Raw genomic sequence first — 22967 nt, forward strand, 5'->3', positions numbered from 1 at the left:
ACTTGAAAAGACCCTGATTCTGGGAAAGATTGAGGGCAGGAGGAGAAGGGGATGATAGAGGATGAGATGGTTGTATGGAATCACGGACTCAATGGACATGAGTTTAGGTAAATTCCAGGAGTTGGTGATGGACCAGGAGGCCTGGCGTGCTGCAGTTCATGGGGTTGCAAAGAGTTGGTCATGACTGAGCGACTGAACTGAACTGAACTGAACTGAACTGGAGTGAACAATGCACAAAATGTCTCTAAAAACATCCCATGAATAAAATGTGAAGGCCTGATAATCTAAAATTTCCTTAGGTCAACTTCAACTTTTATGTGTGAAAGGTATCATTTTTCATGCTATTTGAAAAAGGTGAATACATAGAAGCTCTCCATTTGACCAGTTATAGCAGTTATATACTATTTTCTGAAAAATAGTAGATTCCTGTTATTCCTAAGAAGTATATCCACTTCTCTGGAATAATTTCAATGTTCCATGTAAATAGACCTAATTTCATAAAATTGCCCACTTTCTTTAATTACACAATAGGCTTCTGTGCTAAACTTTAGAGGTATCATATTCAAACAAAAAGTAAAGATGTTCAGTGCTTATATGCAAAATTAAGCTATGCGGGGAGCGGCTTGAAAGAGCTGACTCTGGGAGCTGCCTTGATTGATTATCAAGGGTCCCTTCAAGGACATAGCTCTCTGTCCCGCCACCCCTCTGGAATTTACTATCCAAAGTTAAACAGAACACTAGTAAGCCTTGAATGCACACATGACGCAGGTGGATAAGCCTTTCACAACCACCCTTAAGATAAACGGGATGCCCTTCTTATCCCTTGACGTTATCAGAGAGTTCTGGTGATTGTTATCTCAAAGTGATGTTTATGGAAAAATATTTTCTCTTCTTAAGATTCTCTTCTTTTTTTTTTTTTTTAATGTTTATCTTTTTATTTTTTTATTTTTCAGTGGGTTTTGTCATACATTGATATGAATCAGCCATAGAGTTACACGAATTCCCCATCCCGGTCTCCCATCCCACCTCCCTCTCCACCCGATTCCTCCGGATCCTCCCAGCCCAACAGGCCCGAGCACTTGACTCATGCCTCCCACCTGGGCCGGTGGCCCGTCCCACTACAGATAATATACATGCTGTTCTTTCGAAACATCCCACCCCCACCTTCTCCCACAGAGTTCAAAAGTCTGTTCTGTACTTCTGTGTCTCTTCTTCTGCCCTGCATATAGGGTTATCGTTACCATCTTTCTAAATTCCGTATATATGTGTTAGTATGCTGTAATGTTCTTTATCTTTCTGGCTTACTTCACTCTGTATAATGGGCTCCAGTTTCATCCACGTGCACCCCAATGTTCATCGCAGCACTGTTTATAATAGCCAGGACATGGAAGCAACCTAGATGCCCATCAGCAGATGAATGGATAAGGAAGCTGTGGTACATATACACCATGGAATATTACTCAGCCGTTAAAAAGAATTCATTTGAATCAGTTCTAACGAGATGGAAGATTCTCTTCTTGGTTTAGTATAAATGAAACCCTGAGAAATAAAGAATCATCGCTGACTGCAGCGATCCTCTCGACCCCATCTGTTCTGTGTCTTTATTTCTTAGCCTAAAGGAACGCGTCGTGTTGCTTGCTGAAATCTTCCGGCTGGTCCCGGCAAAGCTATACCTGTGAAGCTAAATTAAAATGAGCTCAAGAATGAAGCTAAGCCTTGATGAAAACAAAAAATAAAAGCAAAAGAAGAAAAATAAAAAACAGGCTGTGGATTTTGTTTTGTGGCTTCTTAGTCTTACTTCTTGGTTCACATACTATTGAAGCTTAGCTTGAAGGATTTGAGCATTACCTTGCTAGCATGTGAAATAAGCACAGTTGTATGGTGTTTGAACATTCTTTGACATTGCCCTGCTTTGGGGCTGGAATGAAAGCTGACCTTTCCCTGTCCTGTGACCATTGCTGAGTTTCTGAATTTTGCTGACATATTGAGTGAAGCACTTTAACAGCATCGTCTTCTAGGATTTGAAACAGCTCAGCTGGAATTCCATCATCTCCAGTAGCTTTGTCCATAGCAATGCTTCCCAAGGCTCACTTGACTCCACAATCCAGGATATCTGCCTCTAGGTGAGTGATCACACCATTGTGGTTATCTGTTTTATTAAGACCTTTTTCGTACAGTTCTTCTGTGTATTCTTGCCACCTCTTCTTTATCTCTTCTGCTTCTGTTAGGTCATTGCTTTTTCTGTCTTCTATTGTGCCCATCTTTGCATGAAATCATCCCTTGATATCTACAATTTTCTCAAAGAGGTCTCCAGTCTTTCCCATTCTATTGTTTTCCCCTGTTTCTTTGCACTGTTCACTTAAGAAGGCTTTATCTCTCCTTGCTATTCTCTGGAACTCTGCATTCAGTTGGGTATACCCTTCCCTTTCTCATTTGCTTTTCACTTCTCTTCTTTTCTCAGCTATTTGTAAGGCCTCCTCAGACAGCCATTTTGCCTTGGTTCATTATTTTTTTCTTGGGAATGATCTTGGTCACTGCATCTTGTACAATGTTGCGAATCTCCATCCATAGTCCATCAGGCACTCTATCAGAGCTAATCCCTTGAATCTATTCATCACTTCAACTGTAGAATGATAAAGAATTTTATTTAGGTCATAACAGAATGGCTTAGTGGTTTTCCTCACTGTCTTCAACTGAAGTCTGAATTTTGCAATAAGGAGCTCATGATCTGAGTCATAGTCAGCTACAGGTCTTGTTTATGCTGACTGTATAGAGCTACTCCATCTTCACTGCCAAGAATATAATCAATCTAATTTCAGTATTGACCATCTGATGATGTCCATGTGTAGAATCATCTCTTGTGTTGTTGGAAGAGGGTGTTTGCTATGATCATGTGTTTTCTTGGCAAAATTCTATTAGCCTTTGCCCTGCTTCATTTTGTACTCCAAGGCCAAACTTGCCTGTTACTCCAGGCATCTCTCAACTTCCTATTTTGCATTCCAATCCCCTATGATGAAAAGGATATCTTTTTTTGGTGTTAGTTCTAGAAGGTCATGTAGGTCATCATAGAAGTGTTTGACTTCAGCTTCTTTGGCATTAGTGGTTGTGGACATAGATATGGATTACTGTGATGTTGAATGGTTTGCTTTGGAAATGAACTGAGATCATTTTGCCATTTTTGAGACTGCACCCAAGTACTGCATTCTGGGCTCTTTTGTTGACTATGAGGGCTACTCCATTTCTTTTAAGGAATTGTCACCCACAGTAGTAGATAAAATGGTCATCTGAATTAATGGTCATTGTCTATTCCTGCCCATTTTAGTTCACTGATTCATAAGATATTGATGTTCACTCTTGCCATCTCCTGCTTGACCACATCAAATTTACCTTGATTCATGAACCTAACATTCCAGGTTCCTATACAGTACTGTTCTTTACAGCATCAGAATTTACATTCACCACCAGACACATCCACAAGTGGGTGATATTCCCGCTTTAGCCCAGTCTCTTTAGTCTTTCTGGAGCTATTTCTCTGCTCTTCCCCAGTAGCATAATGGAAACCTACTGACCTGGGGGGCTCATCTTTTGGTGTCATACCTTTTTGCCTTTCCATACTATTCATGAGGTTCTCAAGGCAAGAATACTGAAGTGATTTGCCATTTCCTTCTCCACTGGACCACATTTGCTAAGAACTCTCCACCATGACCTGTCCATTTTGGGTGGCCTTGTACAGCATGGCTTAATAGTTCCATTGAGTTATACAAGGCTGTGATCCATGTGATCATTTGGTTAGTTTTCTGTGATTGTGGTTTGACCTATTGTCAAAACATTCATTGTTGTTGTTTAGTTGCTAAGTCATGTCCAACTCTTCGCTACCCCCATAGACTGTAACCCACCAGGCTCCTCTGTCCATGGGATTTCCCAGGCAAGAATACCGGAGTGGGTTGCCATTTCCTTCTCCAGGAGAACTTTCTGACCCAGAGATCAAACCCACATCTCCTTGCCTTCACAGGGAGATTCTTTACCACTAAGCCCTCTGGGGAGCCCTTCAAAGCATTTGTAACACACACTTCTAAAAAGCTGAGAGAGTGTGTGTAGATGTTTACAGAGGACAACGCTGAAGTGCTGGCTTCCCTTTTCTTTCCCTAACACAGTGTCAGAGATGAGTCTCAGTATCCACACAGTCCCAGATGGTCAGGGATACATTTCAGTATCATTAGGAATCTGATTACAAATCAGGATGAGTTTGCTATAAGCTTAGAGATAAAGATCTTAAATAAAGAATCACTTACTTTATTCCCTAAATTCCTCTCAATCCCACTGTTGTGATTTTATTTCAAAAACAATCTGTCTTAAAATTCCAGGAAAGCAGTTTTTGGAAATTTCTGAAATCAAGGGCAACTCTTACATAACTGATTATGAAGAAGATATATTTATACATGTAAGTGTGTGAGTTGTTGTGTCTCTGTGTCTCTGTTGATCTGTGAATCAAGATCTCTAATTGAAAACTGTATTAAAATCTGAGTCTGCATCTTTCAGTACAGAATAAAAGAATACTGACAAAAATGTTTTGAACAAACAATCCGCCGTCGAAAATTATTTAAGTTTGCAATGCCTTGAAAGACAGTCTTTTTGTCCCAAAATTGGGGCCACAACTGACAACAAGTAGACAACCAATAAATGTTTGCTGATTGGAAAGGGCCCCTCTTCTTATCTGTTAGAACATGAGGAGAAGAGTATTGAAGTTGCTGGCACAGCTCTTCCAACTGGGACATCTAACATCTCCAGCTGCATCCCAATTCCCTGTCCAATAATAGTTTTTAAATGTCTGTATGCATGATAGTTCACATCAGATGTGTCTGACTCTTTGTGACTCTATGGACTGTAGCCTACCAGGTTTCTCTGTCCATGGGATTCTCCAAATACTAATACTGGAGTGGGTTGCCATTCCATTTCCAGGGAATCTTCCCAATCCAGGGATCAAACTTCTATCTCCTGTAGCTCCTGCATTGCAAGCGAATTCTTTACTGAGCCACCAGGAAAGCCCCTTTTAAATGTTTACTAATGTTTTAAAATGGATCATTTCCTCCCCTTAAGAGTCTGTAATTTATACATAATTCTAATTCCTCCCTTTAAAAGTCTGTAATTTATCACATATTAAATATTAAACCCACATAAGTGCTACAATTAGTCTTTAATGCACAACTAAACCCCAGGAAAAGGTATTAGGTGTTTGACAGTTTTATTCCTTTGATTGATAACAGAACTTGGAAGCTTAGATGGTCTAATTCTGTGAACTACAGCTTCCAAAGAATCAGTATATGTTGTTTTCTCTTCATGTTATCACACACCAGAAACAAAGCTAACCATGAATAATCTATTATGAATTCTACTTTTGAAAATAAATTCTAGGAAAGAGTTCAATGTAATCTACCACTAAAAAAGTAAATAATTGATGGCCTCTAAGCCTTTTGGGCAAATGAGGCCTACCTTTGCAGTGCTTATTTGGGATCCAAATTTTATGAAAGAATGAAGTCCTGCTAAGACTCACAGCAGAGGAAGGCAAGATAGTGTGCCAGCTGCTCTAAGATTAGGAACCTAAAAGATTTAAACTTAGTCCCAAATCCTTGAGTAATAAATGCATCATCATCTAGAGAAGCCTACAGGTCTTGAACATGAATTGCCTCATTAACTGTGGTCATGAGCATTCAGAGGCTGTGATAATAGAAGTCCAGTTCCACTTAATGCTCTCAAATTATGACTATAGTTTTCACATTAACGGGCAAGTAGAGTAATTCACAGCAGTAATAGCACTGACTCCTCCAATCCCTTCCTCACTCTGGCTTCATAATAACACGAGATCTGTGTGGGCCTCTGCTGTTTACCATCCTGTGCTCCACACGGTGCCTGGACTAAACAGCATGTGCTGAAGAAATCTACACAAGATGCTGCCCTGAACAGTCTTATTTAATCCTCACAACAGTTTGTGAGACAGGAAGGGAAGCAGTTATTCCTGTTTTCACAGGAGAGGTAGTTCCCAGATACCATGTTGTCATTGTCACTAAGGCTCATTAGACACTGCCAGTGTGCTAAGCATTGTGAATGTATTAACCTGCTCATTTCTAACACAGTCAAGATATTGATAACTGTCAGTAGCACCCCCATTTCAGAGATAAGAAAACTGAAACAGAATAATAAAACAACTAGCACATGAGTATTAATATAACTATTATATAACTAGTTATTACTCTTAGTAACAAGCACAAGGATTGAGCCCAGGCAATTGGCTCCAGAGTCCACACTTTTAAAGCAAGATAGATAACATCCTGCCTTGAGATTCACCTGCCCAATAGTGTCCACCTGCTTTGCCCTTGGTCACATGGCTAGTTGATGGCCGGGCCAAGGCTAATCCTGTCCTCCCTCCAGCCCACCTCTCTGCCTTGACAGATATGTCAATCATCACCTGTGAAAACAAAGCCTCCCTGGGCCTCAGCACAAGTATAATACAACATGTCTGCTGTTGAACTAATTCTTCGAAGGAACCGAGGTCAACTTCTACATTTAGAAGCATGAAAGGTCAAAGGCCTCAGGGTGAAGGAAGCAACCACTGGGAAACCTCCAGGGACACTCATATCAAGATACTTGCTCCTGAAGTTGCGCCTGCTAGGTCCCACAGAACCTCTTACATGTCACCAACGTCCACTGTAAACCACAGAGTTAATTTCATCATAGAGGAGGTTTTCGTTTCAATCATCTTGTATGTAATTAAGCTTTCATTACCATTTTAGGTAAACCTCATAGTATAGGTACATGCTAGAGCTCTGTGATCCCAGAAATGCACGGGAAATGAAAAAAAGAAACACACAGCCTGTATCTTGGAGAGATTCATTGTTAAGAAGCTCCTTCCTAGGAGACAACCTAACTTAACACTATGTAACACAGTCAACATTTTAGCAAACAATACTGAAACATGTTTGTCTGGAATACAGGGTGCTTCATATGCCAACACAACCAAGAGATTCCTAAATCATTCTAAAAGTGAACATTTATTTATCTTTCCACGTAAATTGGAATAAAAGCTTATAAGCTTTTATATTCAGGTTTTCTCTGGCAGGAGAAAAACATCAGAAAAGCTTTTTGTAGGAAATAGATCAAATGCACAGTGATTTTCTTCCAAGCATCTAATTTATTTTTGAATATCAAACATAATCAGGCATTAAGTATGATAATAAGACATATTTACTGAGAAACCTGGTGTCTGACTTACCTATTGGATTTCTATCGAAGAACAATACTGGAACTCTCAAAATGGACTCCAACATTTTGTTGTGCAAAGTTTGTGAAGAATTAACAAGAATGTAGACTATCAACAGAGATCTTGTGATGCCAGAAAGGACAGTACCTACAGATAGAACTGAAATAAAGATAAATAACTTAGTACAAAAAAAACTTAGTACAAAGATCTTTGCCTTTTCTTCAAAGATGCTAAATCATGTTGGGCAGATTATAAAGATATTATGCATTTCATTGCATAAATATTGTTTATATATAAATTTATATATAAAATATAGAATGAAAAAAAGTGAAAGTGTTAGTCACTTAGTTGTTTTCTGATTCTGAGACCCCCTGGACTACAACCCTGTCCGTGGAATTCTCCAGACAAGAATACTAGAATGGGTAGTCATTCCCTTCTCCAGGGGAATCTTCCCAACCCAGGGATCAAACCTGGGTCTACCACATTGCTTGCAGGTTCTATACCATTTAAGCCACCAGGGAAGCTCAGACTATAGAATAAATTTATATAAACAATGGATTCTATGCAAGTTTAATAATTTACAAGATACATTTATAAAGAAGAATAAAATAATCACTATGTTCCTCTCATTAAACAAAAATCATATGGGGAAAAAAGTATAAACCACAATTTCAGGCTTTCTTAGTTCAATTACAAGTTCTAATAAAAAACTTTGAAGAACAAAAGTTATAAAAAGTAGTTGACCTTCCTTTCTCCGTATTTCAAATCTCAGTATTAACAACATGTCTAAATTTACAACATAACCTAAATTTGAGGAATGCTTTGATACCAGCATACAACAGGAAACAGGAAAAATGATTTACTATTTCCTTGTAAATGGTAAATTTATATCAAAATTTGCTTCTATGTAAAGTAGCAACTTCCATGCTCAAGTTGCTTTAGAGTATGAAAATATTACCATAATAAGTTGAAATCAGAAAAGTCCTTAAATAATTTAACTGTAAGAAAATACAAATTTATTTTAACACATGATAATTAATCTAAACAAACAATTAATCTCTCACATTGTTATACAGAAACATGAAACTTTTGGAGATGAATATAATCACATATATTTTATTAATGACATAAATGAGTACCTACTATGCACACAGAAATTAAAATAGCCCTCCTAACATTTCCTGAACTCACAATGCTAAAAAGAGTGGAAAAACCTTCTGTAATAAATATTCCACCAAGTATACCTTTTTCTCCCTTCAGCTAGCACATCACTGTTATTCCAACACTGAAGGTTGCTCAAATTCCTAAATTCAATCAATAGACATTTGCATTAGCCCAACATAGTCTATGAATGTGTAACAGAATCCTTTAGTTCTTCCTTTAAGTATCCATAGTCTGCCATTTGAAAGGTAAACAATGAATGGATTAAGTTTCTTAGCAAGTGATCAATGTAATAAACACCAAATTTCAGTGAGTGGGTTCTTAAAAAGATAACACACTCTTCCTTTGCAGAAAGTTTGTGTAAGGGCTTCCTGTAGAATATTTAATATATTAGATGAGAATTCCCTTTAAAATGTATGGAAAGCTACATATTTTCTAAACATTCCTGTGAAAGCAGAGAGCTGTATTAGTATCAGTCTGGCAAGCCAGATGCAAAATAATTACACAGTTCCAGATACAATAACAATATGATCTCCAGGTAAGAAAGAGAAGGAATCCTGATTCCTAGACACTGCATTTTTCCCTGCTCAACCTCTATCTTGGTAATTATTGAAGCCCGAGAGATGAGCAGTGTGGCAAAGAGGAGTTTACACACCTGTGAGGGAATAATATTTATTATTTGGAGGAGTCCTTGCTGCCAGAGGATTTCATCCAAGTTCAATAAAAGCCAGGGTTTATTCAGATAGAATTGGAATGATCTGAACCACAGGGTGGGGATCTGTTTCTAACCCTCTTGCCTATTCATATAATCATATAAGACTTAGCTAAAGCAACCTATTAGAATGGATAATAGCCGTGTATTTCTGGTGGTTGATTTTCCAAACTTGCAACCCTGGTTTAGCTTCTAAAATCCAGTACAGAGCAAATTATGTCTTCATTCAACCTGTTTCTTCAAGTAGATATTAAAAATAATCATTCTAATTAATTCACAGAGAAAATGCGACTCAGTCTCTTATTAATCTGTTGAGACATTACTGAATTACTCCTGGAAGCCCTAGTTGCTCACACAGGCTCATTGTAAGCACCTCAGACTCTCATATAATAGACCAGAGGACTCAACTTTACCTGAATAAACTGTAAGGTACCAGACAGGATCAAGTATCACAATTACTTTTCCTTTTCCATATGCTAAGGCATAGAGGCTACTCTGTCCATTTGCCCTATGGAACAGAGAAGAAAAATCATGCTGTAGATAGAATTAAGATAAATAACCAAAAAAAAAAAAAATTAATCTTGATTTAGGAGATGTGTTTTATGCTAGAAAATGGTTCTCCAATTACAGGGCCCTGTGTCTGTCTACCTTACAAAATTTCAATTTGAATTTCAAATTTCAGTTCTTAAAATCATCTATGAGGAAGCTGCTGAGGGTCAGACATAGGGAGAGATCATGGGAAGGTCACACACCACCAGCAGGAACTTTACTTTTTCTTCAGGGAAACTACCCGAGGGTCAGAAGAGGAGGGTGAACAAGACTCCCACCCCTCCTGACTCAGGGAAAGTGAGGCTTCGTGTAGATTTCTCAGTGCTTTGGGTCAGACCAGGAATCACTCACCAGTCTGCAATCCACCAGTCCTGCAGGGCGTAGGCGACCTGGAGCAGGAAACACAGTCACTCAAATATTGACATCACTGAGCCCTCACACCCTGCTGGGGGTATAAAGGCTCCATAACACGGAGGCAGCCCTTCTGCCTCAGGTCTGTGCCAAGCCCCACACCCCAGATGATCGCAGGTCAGGGGAGGCCATGCTACATTTCAATGTCTCAAAAGTGAAAGTCTCTCAGTCATGTCCGACTTTTTGCTGCCCCACACAGCCCATGGGATTCTCCAGGCCAGAATACTGGAGTGGGTAGCCATTCCCTTCTACAAGGGATTTTCCCAACCCAGGCACCTAACCCAGGCCTTCCACATTGCAGGTGGATTCTTTACCGCCAGGGAAGCCCAGTATCTCGAAAAGATATCCCTTTCCCCCTAGAATCTATCATATACATGTGACACCAGTAAGCCTCACTTATTATGCCCCCTATAGATAATGCATTTCAATGCAAATCCAAGTGGACTGCAAAATATAATAATAGTGTAAATTATTTTTTGAAGGGATAACATTTTTGCTGGGATATTTGGAAGGAAAAAAGCTTGACAGGAACTGTGATGATCAGCTTTCTGGGCAGCTTGGCCAGGCCAGTCTTCAGTAATCCAACCAAATACTTGTCTAGATGTTGCTGTGAGAAGGTAGGTTGTGGATGTGGTTCACATCCATCATCAGAACTTCAGTAGAGAATATTACCTTCATCGCTGTGGTAGCCTCATCCTGTCAGATGGAGGCCTTAAGAGCAAATCCTGAGGCTTCCTGGAGGAGGAAGCAATTTTGCCTCAAGAAAGCAGAGTCAGTTCCTGCCTGAGGTTCCAGCCTGCAGGTTTGCCTTTCTGATTTCACATTCACCCAGCTAGATCCCAGAACATCATGAATCAATTTTAGATAAATCTCTTAATACATGTGTTAAAAAATAATTATAAAATAAATACAGTATAAATAGTAGGTAGATATCAATCTGTGGGCACAAACCAAAACACATGTCCTATTTACCTGAGCTGCGATGTTTACTAGAATAAGGGAAAGGATGATAAACCAATGAGCACCAGATGTGAAGTAATTCTTGTAGGTCTTAAAACCAACTTTTCCCGCTGATCGTTCCTCCAGTGGTGATGCAATCTGTATATTTTCAGTCTGGGAGGGAAAAATGGCAGTAAGAGATGAAATTTTAAACAATGAACCCCAAATTTTAAGAGTTCAACAATGCCCTCTGCTACAAAACTGTGGGGAAACAAACACATCTCATATACTTGGAGGAGTGCAAGATGGTCCATCTCCTACTGAGAGGGGTGTGGGAATATCCAAGCAAACCACATATGCATTTAACCTTAGATCCAGTCATCCCATGCCTAGGAATCTATTAGAAATAAGGAAACATCATTTGCATGAAGTTATTCCCTGTTGGGTGGCTTTGCTTAAAGTCAACCATGACTCAGTACAAGCACAACACATCTGACTCAAGTATGAATGCAGAAGCTTGCCCTAAAATAATACATATAATGATATGGAGCTAATGTATCCCTCTAGATGACTTGTGTCACTCAATGACAGGAAGATAAAACATACTTGGAACTCTAAATACTAGCCAAAAACAGTAAACTCAGTTCACAGGGTGAGTTGGAGTAATGAGTGTTTGGACAGCAAGAGGACAGCATATGATAAAAATCTACATGGTTTCTGAATTTCAGAGAGTGATTCCTGTAGAATCCCTCACAGTGAAATGTGAGGGACTAATCTGAACCATCCAGGCTCCTGAGTTTGGATATCAAGGAATATTTGTGTATGTTTTTAAGGGAGATCTACTGCATTTATGCATTTCTGTCTGGAGGACTTAAAATGCATTATAGAGTCACAGGAGCCAGCTCTGTGCTGGCCACTGGGATTCAAAGTGGATAAGAGGTGGTTCTCAGTCCCAAAGGGTAAGAAAGGAAGATAGGAACCAACTCCAAAGTATCTGCTGTGTGTCAGGTCCTTTGCACAGGCTACCTCTGGCCTATCACAAACCATCTGACAATAAGGCAAACTACTACCATCAGTAACATGCAGTGCAAGAACATTCCAACATACAGGAAAAGTAGCTGAATCAATGTGCCCACAGCAGGACTTTGCCTAAGGGGGTCTTCAGATTAAACCTCTTGGATGCATAAGGGAAGGTGAGAGCCACCAGATCAAGTAGGATGCAATTACGGGAAACTGAATAGCTCTCATACCAGTGTGAACCACATATGCCTGGGAATATATAGAATTTATACCAGAGACTCCTGGTCTCCATAAGATTCTCCTTTCTACAGCCAAAGGGGAATCCAAAGCAGGCCTGCTCCCATCATATTCTTTTAATTCTACCAGTTCCATGCAATAAGGCTTTGGAAACTCGGGCTCTACTTTGGGACAAAGATGTTGTGAGTGAAGCAGACTGAAGGTTTGTGAGGCCACCAAAAGCAGACAGACCCAAGCATGTTGCAGGATGAGAAACTCACATCTTGGTCCTCAGGAGCAGCATCTTTCAAGGTGGGTCTGGAAGACTGCTGAGATGGAACTGAAGACTCAGAGGAGGTCTGAATCCTCAGACTGGGAGTTCGTGGACCTGGAGATGGTTCAGCTTCCTCATTCTCCTTCTTTAAAACAATATCTTCAAAATCTAACCCAGATTTTGGAAACTCAAAAAAGTTCCCCCTTTGTATAATCTTGCCCTAAAATAAAGAATTTGAGAGAAATATATTTTTATTTGATAATATTAATCTAAACTACATACTAATCAAGAAAAATTAACCAGTCTTAAATTATGATGCTCCTAAGAAAATGGATTCTTAGTTCTGGAATTCTGGTGGACAAATCTAGTTCAGATCAACTTGACACAGAACTGAGCATTATGTTCTCTGCCAGACACTATACTAGGTGGTGACAGATGTGAAAGAAATGTGTGATCATGTGTTAAAAATGGAGGCCGTTGACATAAGTACCATGGGAACCTAGGGAAGCTAAAAGTACAGATGATGGTAGAAGTATCAGGACAATGTTTTTAGACAACATGGAACCTGAGAGAAGTGTCATGTGACAAGCAGAATTTAAAACAAACAACCAGTTAATTGGGGAAGATATTCCAGGAAAGAAACTTAAGACTGACACAGGTGGCTACAAGCACATCTCCATAAGTAACAGTCTCTCATCAAATCTTCACTGACCATTATCATAGTATCATGTACCCGGCTGGGACAAGACATGTAGGAACCAGCCCTGGACAGAGAATCCATGAACTTTGTCTTCATGGTTTTTACCACTTCCCAACAAATGCAGGAAGTTCCCAATTGAAAATTCAATATTCCACCTGTTAAAGTATTTAAGGAAGCCACAAGATGGCTCTAAAGCCTTGACAGCCCATGCCAACAAACCAAAACCTAAGAGATGTTGCTTCCAGATCTAAGGGAAAAAAAACAAAAACAAAAACAAATTTAAGAAAAATCACAATCACAACTACAATTACAATCACAACCAACCACATTTCCCCAAATCAGGGAACTGCTTAATATATGGTCAGCCTAATTATGTTCTTTGAACACATGTGACACATCATTGCAGTTTCCCTCCCATACAAAGTCATAAAATAATGTGCAAATGTCTTCACTGTTAACCGATCCCATGAAATAAGACTCAGTTCATTCACTCAGCCATCCCCTCTCTGCTGTGAGAGAGGAACCAGACCAACAACAAGGATGCAGCCTAACTCACCCAGTGGTGCTCACCAGTAGACGATTGTTATGACAGTACTAAACTTGAGGGTGGGTCCTCAAAAGAAGCAATAAGTGCAACCTAAAATATCTAGGTAGAGGCTAGTCTGTCTCCCACTGACCCTGTTCTCATATACTGCCAATGTTGTAGTTTTACACACTAGTATCATACTCTTCCAAACATGAAATCAACTGCTATCAAATTTAAGAAACCTGAGCTCCCCATTCCTGAAGGAGTGGTTAAGAGTTGACACATGGAACTTCTTCTAGAGTGGGAGAGGGTCTGTATTTTAATAATCTTTCTTACTGCAGAAATTCATTTGATAAGTGAGGGATCTGATCAAGGGTTTGGAACAGACAAGGGTTAACAGCAGATATGCTGAGGCCCAGAGACAAAGGAGCCAAGGAGTGAAGCATCAAACCATCACCAAGTCTGAAAAATTCTCACTAATCTCCACCTCACCACCAATTATGCTAGGAGTTGTGGGTTAAATGGTGGCCCCAAAAATAGTTATGTTAAAGCTTGAAACATGACACTGGTGAATATGATCTTATTTGGACACAGGGTCTTTTACAGATGTAATCAAGTTAGGATGAGGTCACACTGGAGTAGGATGACCTTAAATCCAATATGACTGATGTCCTTAAGAGAAGAGACTCAGACATGGGGACAACGGCCATGTGACATCAGGGGCAGAGACCACAGTGCTGCAGCTGGAAGCAAAGGAACACAAGGAAGGCTGGCAAACACCAGAGGCTGGAAGGAAGGACTGTCCCCTGGAGCCTTCAGGGAGAGCATGGCCCTGCCAGCACCTGGATTTGGGACCCGTAGCCTCCAGAACAATTAGAGAATAAGTTTCTGTTGTTTTAAGTCACCCAGTTTGTGATACATCATCACAGCAGCTCTAGAAACTGATAACACTAGCCTGAGCCCATGCTTCTGTCTTCTCAACTTTACTAAGACTTCTAACTTGCTTCTGCTGTCATCCCTCCAGTGACCTCTTTTAACTCCTGCATCAAACCACATCCTTCCTCTGCTCTGGACTGTCCAAGGATTCCATCCCACTTCCACCCACTGCCCACTGCTCAGAGACCAGCTCCCTCCATGTCCCCCCTGCTCACTCTCCTCAGACACGCTGGTCTTCCTGCCGTTCCTCCAACCTGCCAGGTCAGCTCCTTCCTTAGGACCCCCTGCCTCAGACCCCCCTCCCCCAGGTAACCATATGGCCCCCACCTTCGTGTTACTCAGGCTACATGAGGCACCAGCTCCTCAGGGAGGCAGCCAGGATGTCACCCTCTCTGTCACATCCTCCCCATAAGAACAGGAGCTCCGTGAGGGCAGGGCCTTGTCCTCCTGCCACACAGGCTCCCACACGTATCGGGCACAGAGAGACCTGGGCAGGGAGACCTGCAACTGGAGGCACTAGCAGAGTGGGCAACTCTGACCCGAGTGCTCAGCTACGTAGTCTCACTTCTGGTGTTAATGGAAGATGCTCTTCAGGCAAACTATGTATAACAATCACCTGGATAGAATCAGGTCTTAGTATCACTAATTTCCAATTAATACTCTTTGACTTATGCTGTGGAACGGGGGGAAAATTTTACATAAAACAGCATCCTTAACAATTTCACTAGAACAGTGCTAATTTAGTAACTCTGCAGTAGCACTTTTCTACACTTTAGGGTTCATGTGGCTTGGAGTGTAATAGTGACATTTCTACAGGTCTTCAGATTCATCTTCAAAGACATGAACACCAGCTCTGAGAAGAAGGGAGCATAAAACAGAGGAAGGGGCATTTACTTTGAATACAAGGAGTGTGACCTGCTGGGAGGCCAGGTCTTCAACACACTTGAGTGTGAGCAAGTTCCCCAGACTTCTAGAAACTACTTACATCTTTCAGTATCAGAATCTGACTTGCATCCTTTAGGTACTGCAGCTGATGAGTCACTAAGATTGTGATCTTCTCCCTCAAGGCTTGACAAATACACCTACAAATGCAAAAGGTACAGTATGCAAAAGCACATCAATGGGTGCTCCAAAATGAAAACACATATTTTGAAAACATAATGAGACAAAAACAACATAGCTAAGGTCTACATTTTAAATACCAAATAAATAATACAAATTAAATACAAATATAAGTCAATGATGACAAGTAGGTCCTCAAATTTATCAGCAGCAAACTTGACTCTAGCTTTGCTAAAAAATTTAAAAAAACAGTCCGTTAAAGGAGGCACTTGCTAAATTTCTTTTCCTAAAACTCAGCTTAGCAATAATTTACATGTCTCATCATGGAAAATAATTGAGCAATACTGAGATTCCAAAACCTGACTGAACTAAAACATTGTTTTATCACTATGTGAGAATGGGAGAACAGGGATCTATATCATATAAACTCTGTAGATTTTTTTTCTTAGACAGTATTTAGGTGATTATTTATGATTTATGATGTACATATTAACAACAAAGGATTAATTGATTGTTGGTAACTTTTGCCAGAGGTCATTTTCTAGGCATTTCTTCCCAAATAGTATTAGTAAGAAAATGAAAGCTAAAGTGGCCTCCATCAGTCTCTACAACAGTCTATCTTATCCAGGAAGTAAGACCTTCCAGATATGAAAATGAAAGGATGGAAATCACATTGGGAATCATCCAGTGGCTCAAAAGACACACCAGTTCTCTTAGTCAAGACCCCTGTGTGATCAGACCACCCAAGATGGCTGTTCTCTTGCTCTCTGTACATCCCCTGCCTAACCAGTGCCTGCTTCACCTACACCTACTCATGTGACTAACCTTCCTACACACTTGTCCCATAGCCCAGCTAATGACTGTTCTAGCTTTAGATCAGAACCCTCCATGATGCTTGTCAAAGGGGCAGGAGGGGCATGACCCTCTGCTGGTTTTCATAGTAACTGATGGCCCAACCTAACATCAACTCCCCTTATAACAGGTAATCTCCCCACCCTGCTCTCTGCTTCTCCTGGGAGCGAAGACTGCCACCATGTCCTGTCCCAACGTGGGCCTCAAACGGTGGATGTCCTTCCAGGATTTCCTTTGCAAGTGTAAGCTGGCCCTAACCATTAAACCATCTGTGTCTCTGCACTGATTCTGGGTTCTTTCTTAAGCCTATGCTGGGCAGGTACAGGTCTGGCAGGCTGGCTGAGTGCAGCTCAATAACCTCCCTCAGCTTCCAACCTTAAGTGTGTTTTTACAGTAACTCCTCCAACTGTTCCTACATTTTACATACAGACCCCCAAGGACTCAGCCTCGGTCTCACCCCACAGGGTCCACAACCCTCTAGGGAACTGATTGGCTGGGTTCAGGGCCCCGGTGACCACAGGTAGAGCTCCGGGCAGGTACTCTGGGAGACTGAGTCCCTCGTAGAGCAAATCTCAGGAACCTGGGCCAGAGCTCAGACTGTAAGTGAATTAGATGGAGAGTCTGGAGGCAGCAAGCTGCAGCTCAGTCCCTCTCACGAGCCTGATGATGTTGGACAAGTGACTAAACCTGTTTATTCATCTCAGAACATCAGTGACAACTCATCCACATGTTCTGAGAAATCAAACCACCAATCCACCCAGTAAATATCAGTCCCCTTCTCTACTCCTCCCTAACCCACAACTGGCCCTGTGCTTTGGATTCAGGACAGAGAAGTCCTAAGGGGACACTCTGGACACTGGGTCTGTGATCAGAAGCAAGATCCCAGGATGTAGACACATACACCATAACTTTACCAAGTCCAAAAGGAGTCATTTTTCCCTTTGACAGTTTTTCCTTAGTTCAGTTTTCCTACCTAAGTTTCTTGACTGAGTAACCCCCTCATCACACTTAGAACTAAAGCTTTTAATAGAATTGTTTCTTCTTAATTCTTAATTACCTGCCAATAGTCCCTGAAGATGGATATTAATCAAATTTGATGGGCTGTTATGTCCAGGATGGAGCAACACAAAAGGTATAAAATGTTTGCTTCCTAACATCCTCATCCCATAGATGAGGAAATACAAATAATTACAATGAAGTGATCAGTCTGTCTAGTCAAGGCTATGGTTTTTCCAGTGGTCATGTATGGATGTGAGAGTTGGACTATAAAGAAAGCTGAGAGCAGAATTGATGCTTTCGAACTGTGGTGTTGGAGAAGACTCTTGAGAGTCCCTTGGCCCACAAGGAGATCCAACCAGTCCATCCTAAAGGAGATCAGTGCTGGGTGTTCATTGGAAGGACTGATGTTGAAGCTGAAACTCCAATACTTTGGCCACTTGATAAGAAGAGCTGACTCATTGGAAAAGACCCTGATGCTGGGAAAGACTGAGAGCAGGAGGAGAAGGGGACGGCAGAGGATGAGATGGTTGGATGGCATCACCGACTCAATGGACGTGGGTTTGGGTGGACTCCAGGAGTTAGTGATGGACAAGGAGGCCTGATGTGCTGCAGTTCATGGGGTTGCAAAGAGTCGGACACGACTGAGCGACGGAACTGAACTGATCAGTTGATGGCTTTGAATGCTTCCTGTGCTTAGTCTCTCAGTCATGTTTGACTCTTTGCAACCCCATGGGCTGCAGCCCGCCAGGCTCCTCTGCCCATAGGGATTCTCCAGGCAAGAATACCGGAGTGGGTTGCTGTGCCCTCCTCCAGGGTGAAAGCTTCCTAAATAATGCTTTTAATCCATATCTCTCCCCAGGTGGCGCTAGTGGTAAAGAACCTACCTGCCAATGCAGAGACATGAGACACGGTTCAATCCCTGGGTCACAAAGATCACCTGGAGAAGGAAATGACAACCCACTCCAGTATTTTTGCCTGGAAAATCCCATGGCGAGAGGAGCCTGGTGGGCTACAGTCCATGGAATAGCACAGAGTAAGACTGAAGTGACTTAGCATGCACATTAAATCTCTAAGAAAATACTCTATTTTCCAAGTTTTTAAAGATTTCCAAGTCATGTCATAAAATGATTGTTTCAACAACATGTTGTTTAACTGTTATTCCTCTATAAGGGCTATGTTAATTCTATTTGCTGGGTTGGCCACAAAGTCTGTTTGGGTTTTTCCATAACATCTTACAGAAAAAACCCAAATGAACTTTGGCCAACATAGTATAATACTATATAAGGATCATGGTAAAAGGAGACACATCCATGATAGAGGGCATACAAATAAGACAGAGTCCCCACCTTCACTTATTCAATCAGCAGAGGCTTACTGAAGTGCCACTCATCAGACCTACATCACAGGTCAAGAAAGCAGATAATACTTTGCACCACATAAAGGCGAACACACTGAATGAGTATAGAGAAATGCAATATGGGGCTGTGATGTGTGCTCTGTAGGAATAGTAAGGAGGGCTGCTATCTTAGATGGGGAGATGTGGGAGCCCTGAGACTACTTGCAGAGATATCCTGGAAGAAGACACAGCAGGTGCAGGGGGCCTGCCTGGGTTGAAGCGCCTTCCTGCATTCACAGCTCTGGAGGGTTTGGAGGGACTCATAAATGGTCAAGTGCACCCACTGAGGGCTGTGGGAAGATGGAGGGCACAGGCGCCCCCTGGAGGAGCAGGAGGGAACAGCAGGGCCCATCTTCCACCTTCTTTCTATTGCCTAGTGCACTGTTCCCTGGCTCTGGGACAGAGGGGCCAGGATGTACGAACAGAAGGGAGTGAGAAAGGACCCCCACAGAGCCAGCACAGCTGGATGATTCAGAGTGCATGTGGGGCCAAGCTGGAAAGGCTGATGGGGGAAGACAGCAAAGAAGCCAGTTCTCTGATAAGGACCTGGAGCTGCTTTCTGAACATGAGGGGTGGGGGGCTTGAGAAGGGCTGGAGCAGGAGGGTGAGCTGTGTAGACAGCAGTGTGAGAGTCTGATCAGGACAGACCTGAAGACCTGATGATGTAGGAGGCAGGGGTCTGGTGATGTGGGGCTGAAGCAGGACAGGATCCATAGCATGATCCCCACAGCAGGATGAGACTCCATCAGTTCACCTAAGGCCTCTCACCTTCTGTAGGTGACAGAACTCACTTAGTATTCACGGCATAAAGTTATAGAACTCACAAACCTGAATGACCTCCCTTCATGATGGAAGGAAACTGTTAGTGGTAAGTAGAAGTGTGATTCATTCACTTTTAATACAAAACCCTCCCTATTACTAAGCTTCCATATGACCATCATCTCTCATAGAAAATTGCTCCATCCAATTCCCTAACTTGAGAACATTGCAGTCACTGCTGAGTGGTTTCCTAAATTGCTTTCATGCTCTCTGCTTTAAGTCACCCTAGAGAATGCAGTTCTGATTAGCAAACAACAAACTTAACCTTGCTTCTATCAAGTATATAACCAAAGTGGTACACCCAAAATATTTTAGAGGATTTTGTAAGTATCTCCTGTGTTTGAAACAGAACTCAAGAGACCTCTTATGATCAGCACACTGTACTTGACACCAATTGCCTTGTTCACCCCTCCCTGTGACACAGATGCAACCACCAATAGAAACTGTTCCTGCAGTGATGGGGAACTTGTGCAGATGCTCACAAGAGGGGATGACAGACATTTGTTGAGTTCAGGGCGGGGTGCTGGGAATAGGGAGGCTGAGATATTAATGATGCCAGGAGGGTGGGGGTGGGGAATCCCTGTCACAGCACAAGCTCCTGTCACTCAACTCATGACAAGACACAAGGCACTTCTCTAATGGAAAATTCATCAAGTCACAAACAGGAGAGGGTGAAAAGGGAGGGTCAGATTAGAGAGCTGGAGGCCATAGCTGTGTGTTAACTGTCCTGCTCAGCCATGTTCTCAAAGATTCAGTGCTACTATGCAATTTTCTGTATACGTGTGTTACAATATCAATTCAGTTCACTCGCTCAGTGGTGTGTGACTCTTTGTGACCCCATGAATCGCAGCACGCCAGGCCTCCCTGTCCATCACCAACTCCAGGAGTTTACTCAAACTCAAGTTCATCGAGTCGGTGATGACATTCAGCCATCTCATCCTCTGTTGTCCCCTTCTCCTCCTGCCCCCAACCCCTCCCAGCATCAGGGTCTTTTCCAATGAGTCAACTCTTCGCATGAGGTGGCTGAAGTATTGGAGTTTCAGTTTCAGCATCAGTCCTTCCAATGAACATAATATGAAATTTACCATTTTAAGCATATAGCTCAGTGGCATTAAGCAAATTCACATTGTTGTGCAGCCATCACCACCATCCATCTCCACAACTCTTTCATCACCCCAACACTAAGCACATTTTATACATAGGCAGGTTCCACCAAAGTCTAATGACTTCTGCTTAGTGGATGTGGATTCTGGATTCTAGTGTCCAGAGCTCAGAGCTCCTCACACATCTCCCTCTCACACACTGGACTCTGCTGAAGTCTCTACTTTGCTATTAGGGACCTGCTGTAAATCAATCATGTCCTTTCAAATTCACATGTTGTCAACTTAGCAATCAGTACCTTGGAATTTGGTGACAGGGACTTTAAAAAGTAATGATTACCCTTAGTTATACTGGACCTTATCTAATCTGACTGGGGTGCTTAGATGAAGAGGAGACTAAGACACGAGGACAGACACAGGCATGTAAATCAATGAAGTTAGAACACACCCCCCACCATACACAAAAGCAAACTCAAAATGACTTAAAGACTTAATCATAAGAAGTGATACCATAAAGCTCCTAGAAGAGATTAGAGACAAAATGTTCTCTGATATAAATTATACCATTGTTTTCTTAGCTCAGCCTCCTAAGGCAATAGAAATATAAACAAAAATATGAAAAAGGGGGCTTCCCTAGTGGCCCTCTGGTAAAGAATCTTGTGCCAATGCAGGAGACATGGGATTGATACCTGATCCAAGGGGTTCCAAATGCCATGGAGCAACTAAGTCCATGCACCACAAATATTAGACCTGTGTTCTGGAGCCCTGGAGCCATAACTACTGAGCCCACACACCCTAGAGTCAGTGCTCTGCAAGAGAAGCCACTGAAATGAGAAGCCCATTTACTGCAACTAGAAAGTAGCCCCTGCTCATCACAACTAGTTGTGGAGGCTATTTTAGGAAAAAAACAAGTTTGCAAGGCTTTCAAAAAGGCCAATCTAGACTTCATAAGAGACCTCAGCCAGTGTTGCTAAGACACATTATATACAGAAAAGCATCAGTTTTTTCTACTTTAGTCACTGTGTAGCAAACCAAGGGCCACTAACAACAAGTTCTAAATTCTAGAAACAGCAATGAGAGTTAAGACATAAGCCAGATTATAGTTGACCCTGCACTGCAGGTCTAAGTATTAATTCTAGTAAGCAATCATGAAGTAATGTGAAATGGCTGAAATCATACTCAGATTTGAAATAAATCATTCTCAAATTCTAGACTTCACTAAATCTAGACTTGTTGTTCAGTATCTCAGTCATGCCCGACTCTTTGTGACCCCATGGGCTGTAGAACGCCAGACCTCCCTGTCCATCATCAACTTCCAGAGTTTATTCAGACTCATGTCCATTGAATTGGTGATGCCATCCAACCATCTCATCCTTTGTGGTCCCCTTTTCCTCCTGCCTTCAATCTTTCCAGGCATCAGGGTCTTTTCCAATGCGTCAGCTCTTCGTATCAGGTGGCCAAAGTGTTGAAACTTTAGCTTCAGCATCAGTCCTTCCAATCAATATTCAGGATAGATGTCCTTTAGGATTGACTGGTTTGATTTTCTTGTTGTCCAAGGGACTCTTAAGATTTTGGAGCCCAAGAAAATAAAGTCTGTCACTGTTTCCACTTTTTCCCCATCTATTTGCCATGAAGTGATGGGACCGGATGCCATGATCTTAGTTTTTTGAATGTTGAGTTTCAAGCCAGCTTTTTCACTCTCCTCTTTCACCTTCATCAAGAGTCTCTTTAGTTCCTCTTCACTTTCTGCCATAAGAATGGTGTTATCTGCATATCTGAGGTTATTGATATTTCTCTCAGCAAGCTTGATTCCAGCTTGCACTTCATCGAGCCAGCCATTTTGCATGATGTAGTCTGCATAGAAGTTAAATAAGCAGGGTGACAATACACACACTTCATGTACTCCTTTCACAATCTGGAACCAGTCCATTGTTCCATGTCCAATGCTAACTGTTGTTTCTTGACCTGTATACAAGTTTCTCAGGAGGCAGGTCAGGTGGTCTTGGTATTTCCATCTCTTTAAGAATTTTCAAGAGTTTG

General features: G+C 41.6%; 1 protein-coding gene across 1 annotated transcript in view; it reads right to left on the reverse strand.

Annotated features, from left to right (window-relative positions):
• Positions 1 to 22967, reverse strand: part of LOC136144153 (ATP-binding cassette sub-family C member 4-like) — a 156855-nt gene that overhangs the window by 88025 nt on the left and 45863 nt on the right. The window contains 6 exon segments of the mRNA XM_065901811.1: positions 7268 to 7414; positions 9542 to 9636; positions 10029 to 10066; positions 11061 to 11201; positions 12545 to 12757; positions 15685 to 15781. Of these exon segments, the coding sequence (XP_065757883.1) occupies positions 7268 to 7414; positions 9542 to 9636; positions 10029 to 10066; positions 11061 to 11201; positions 12545 to 12757; positions 15685 to 15781 (731 nt within the window).

Source organism: Muntiacus reevesi, chromosome 11, assembly GCF_963930625.1.
Source record: "Muntiacus reevesi chromosome 11, mMunRee1.1, whole genome shotgun sequence".
Lineage (NCBI taxonomy): Eukaryota > Metazoa > Chordata > Mammalia > Artiodactyla > Cervidae > Muntiacus > Muntiacus reevesi.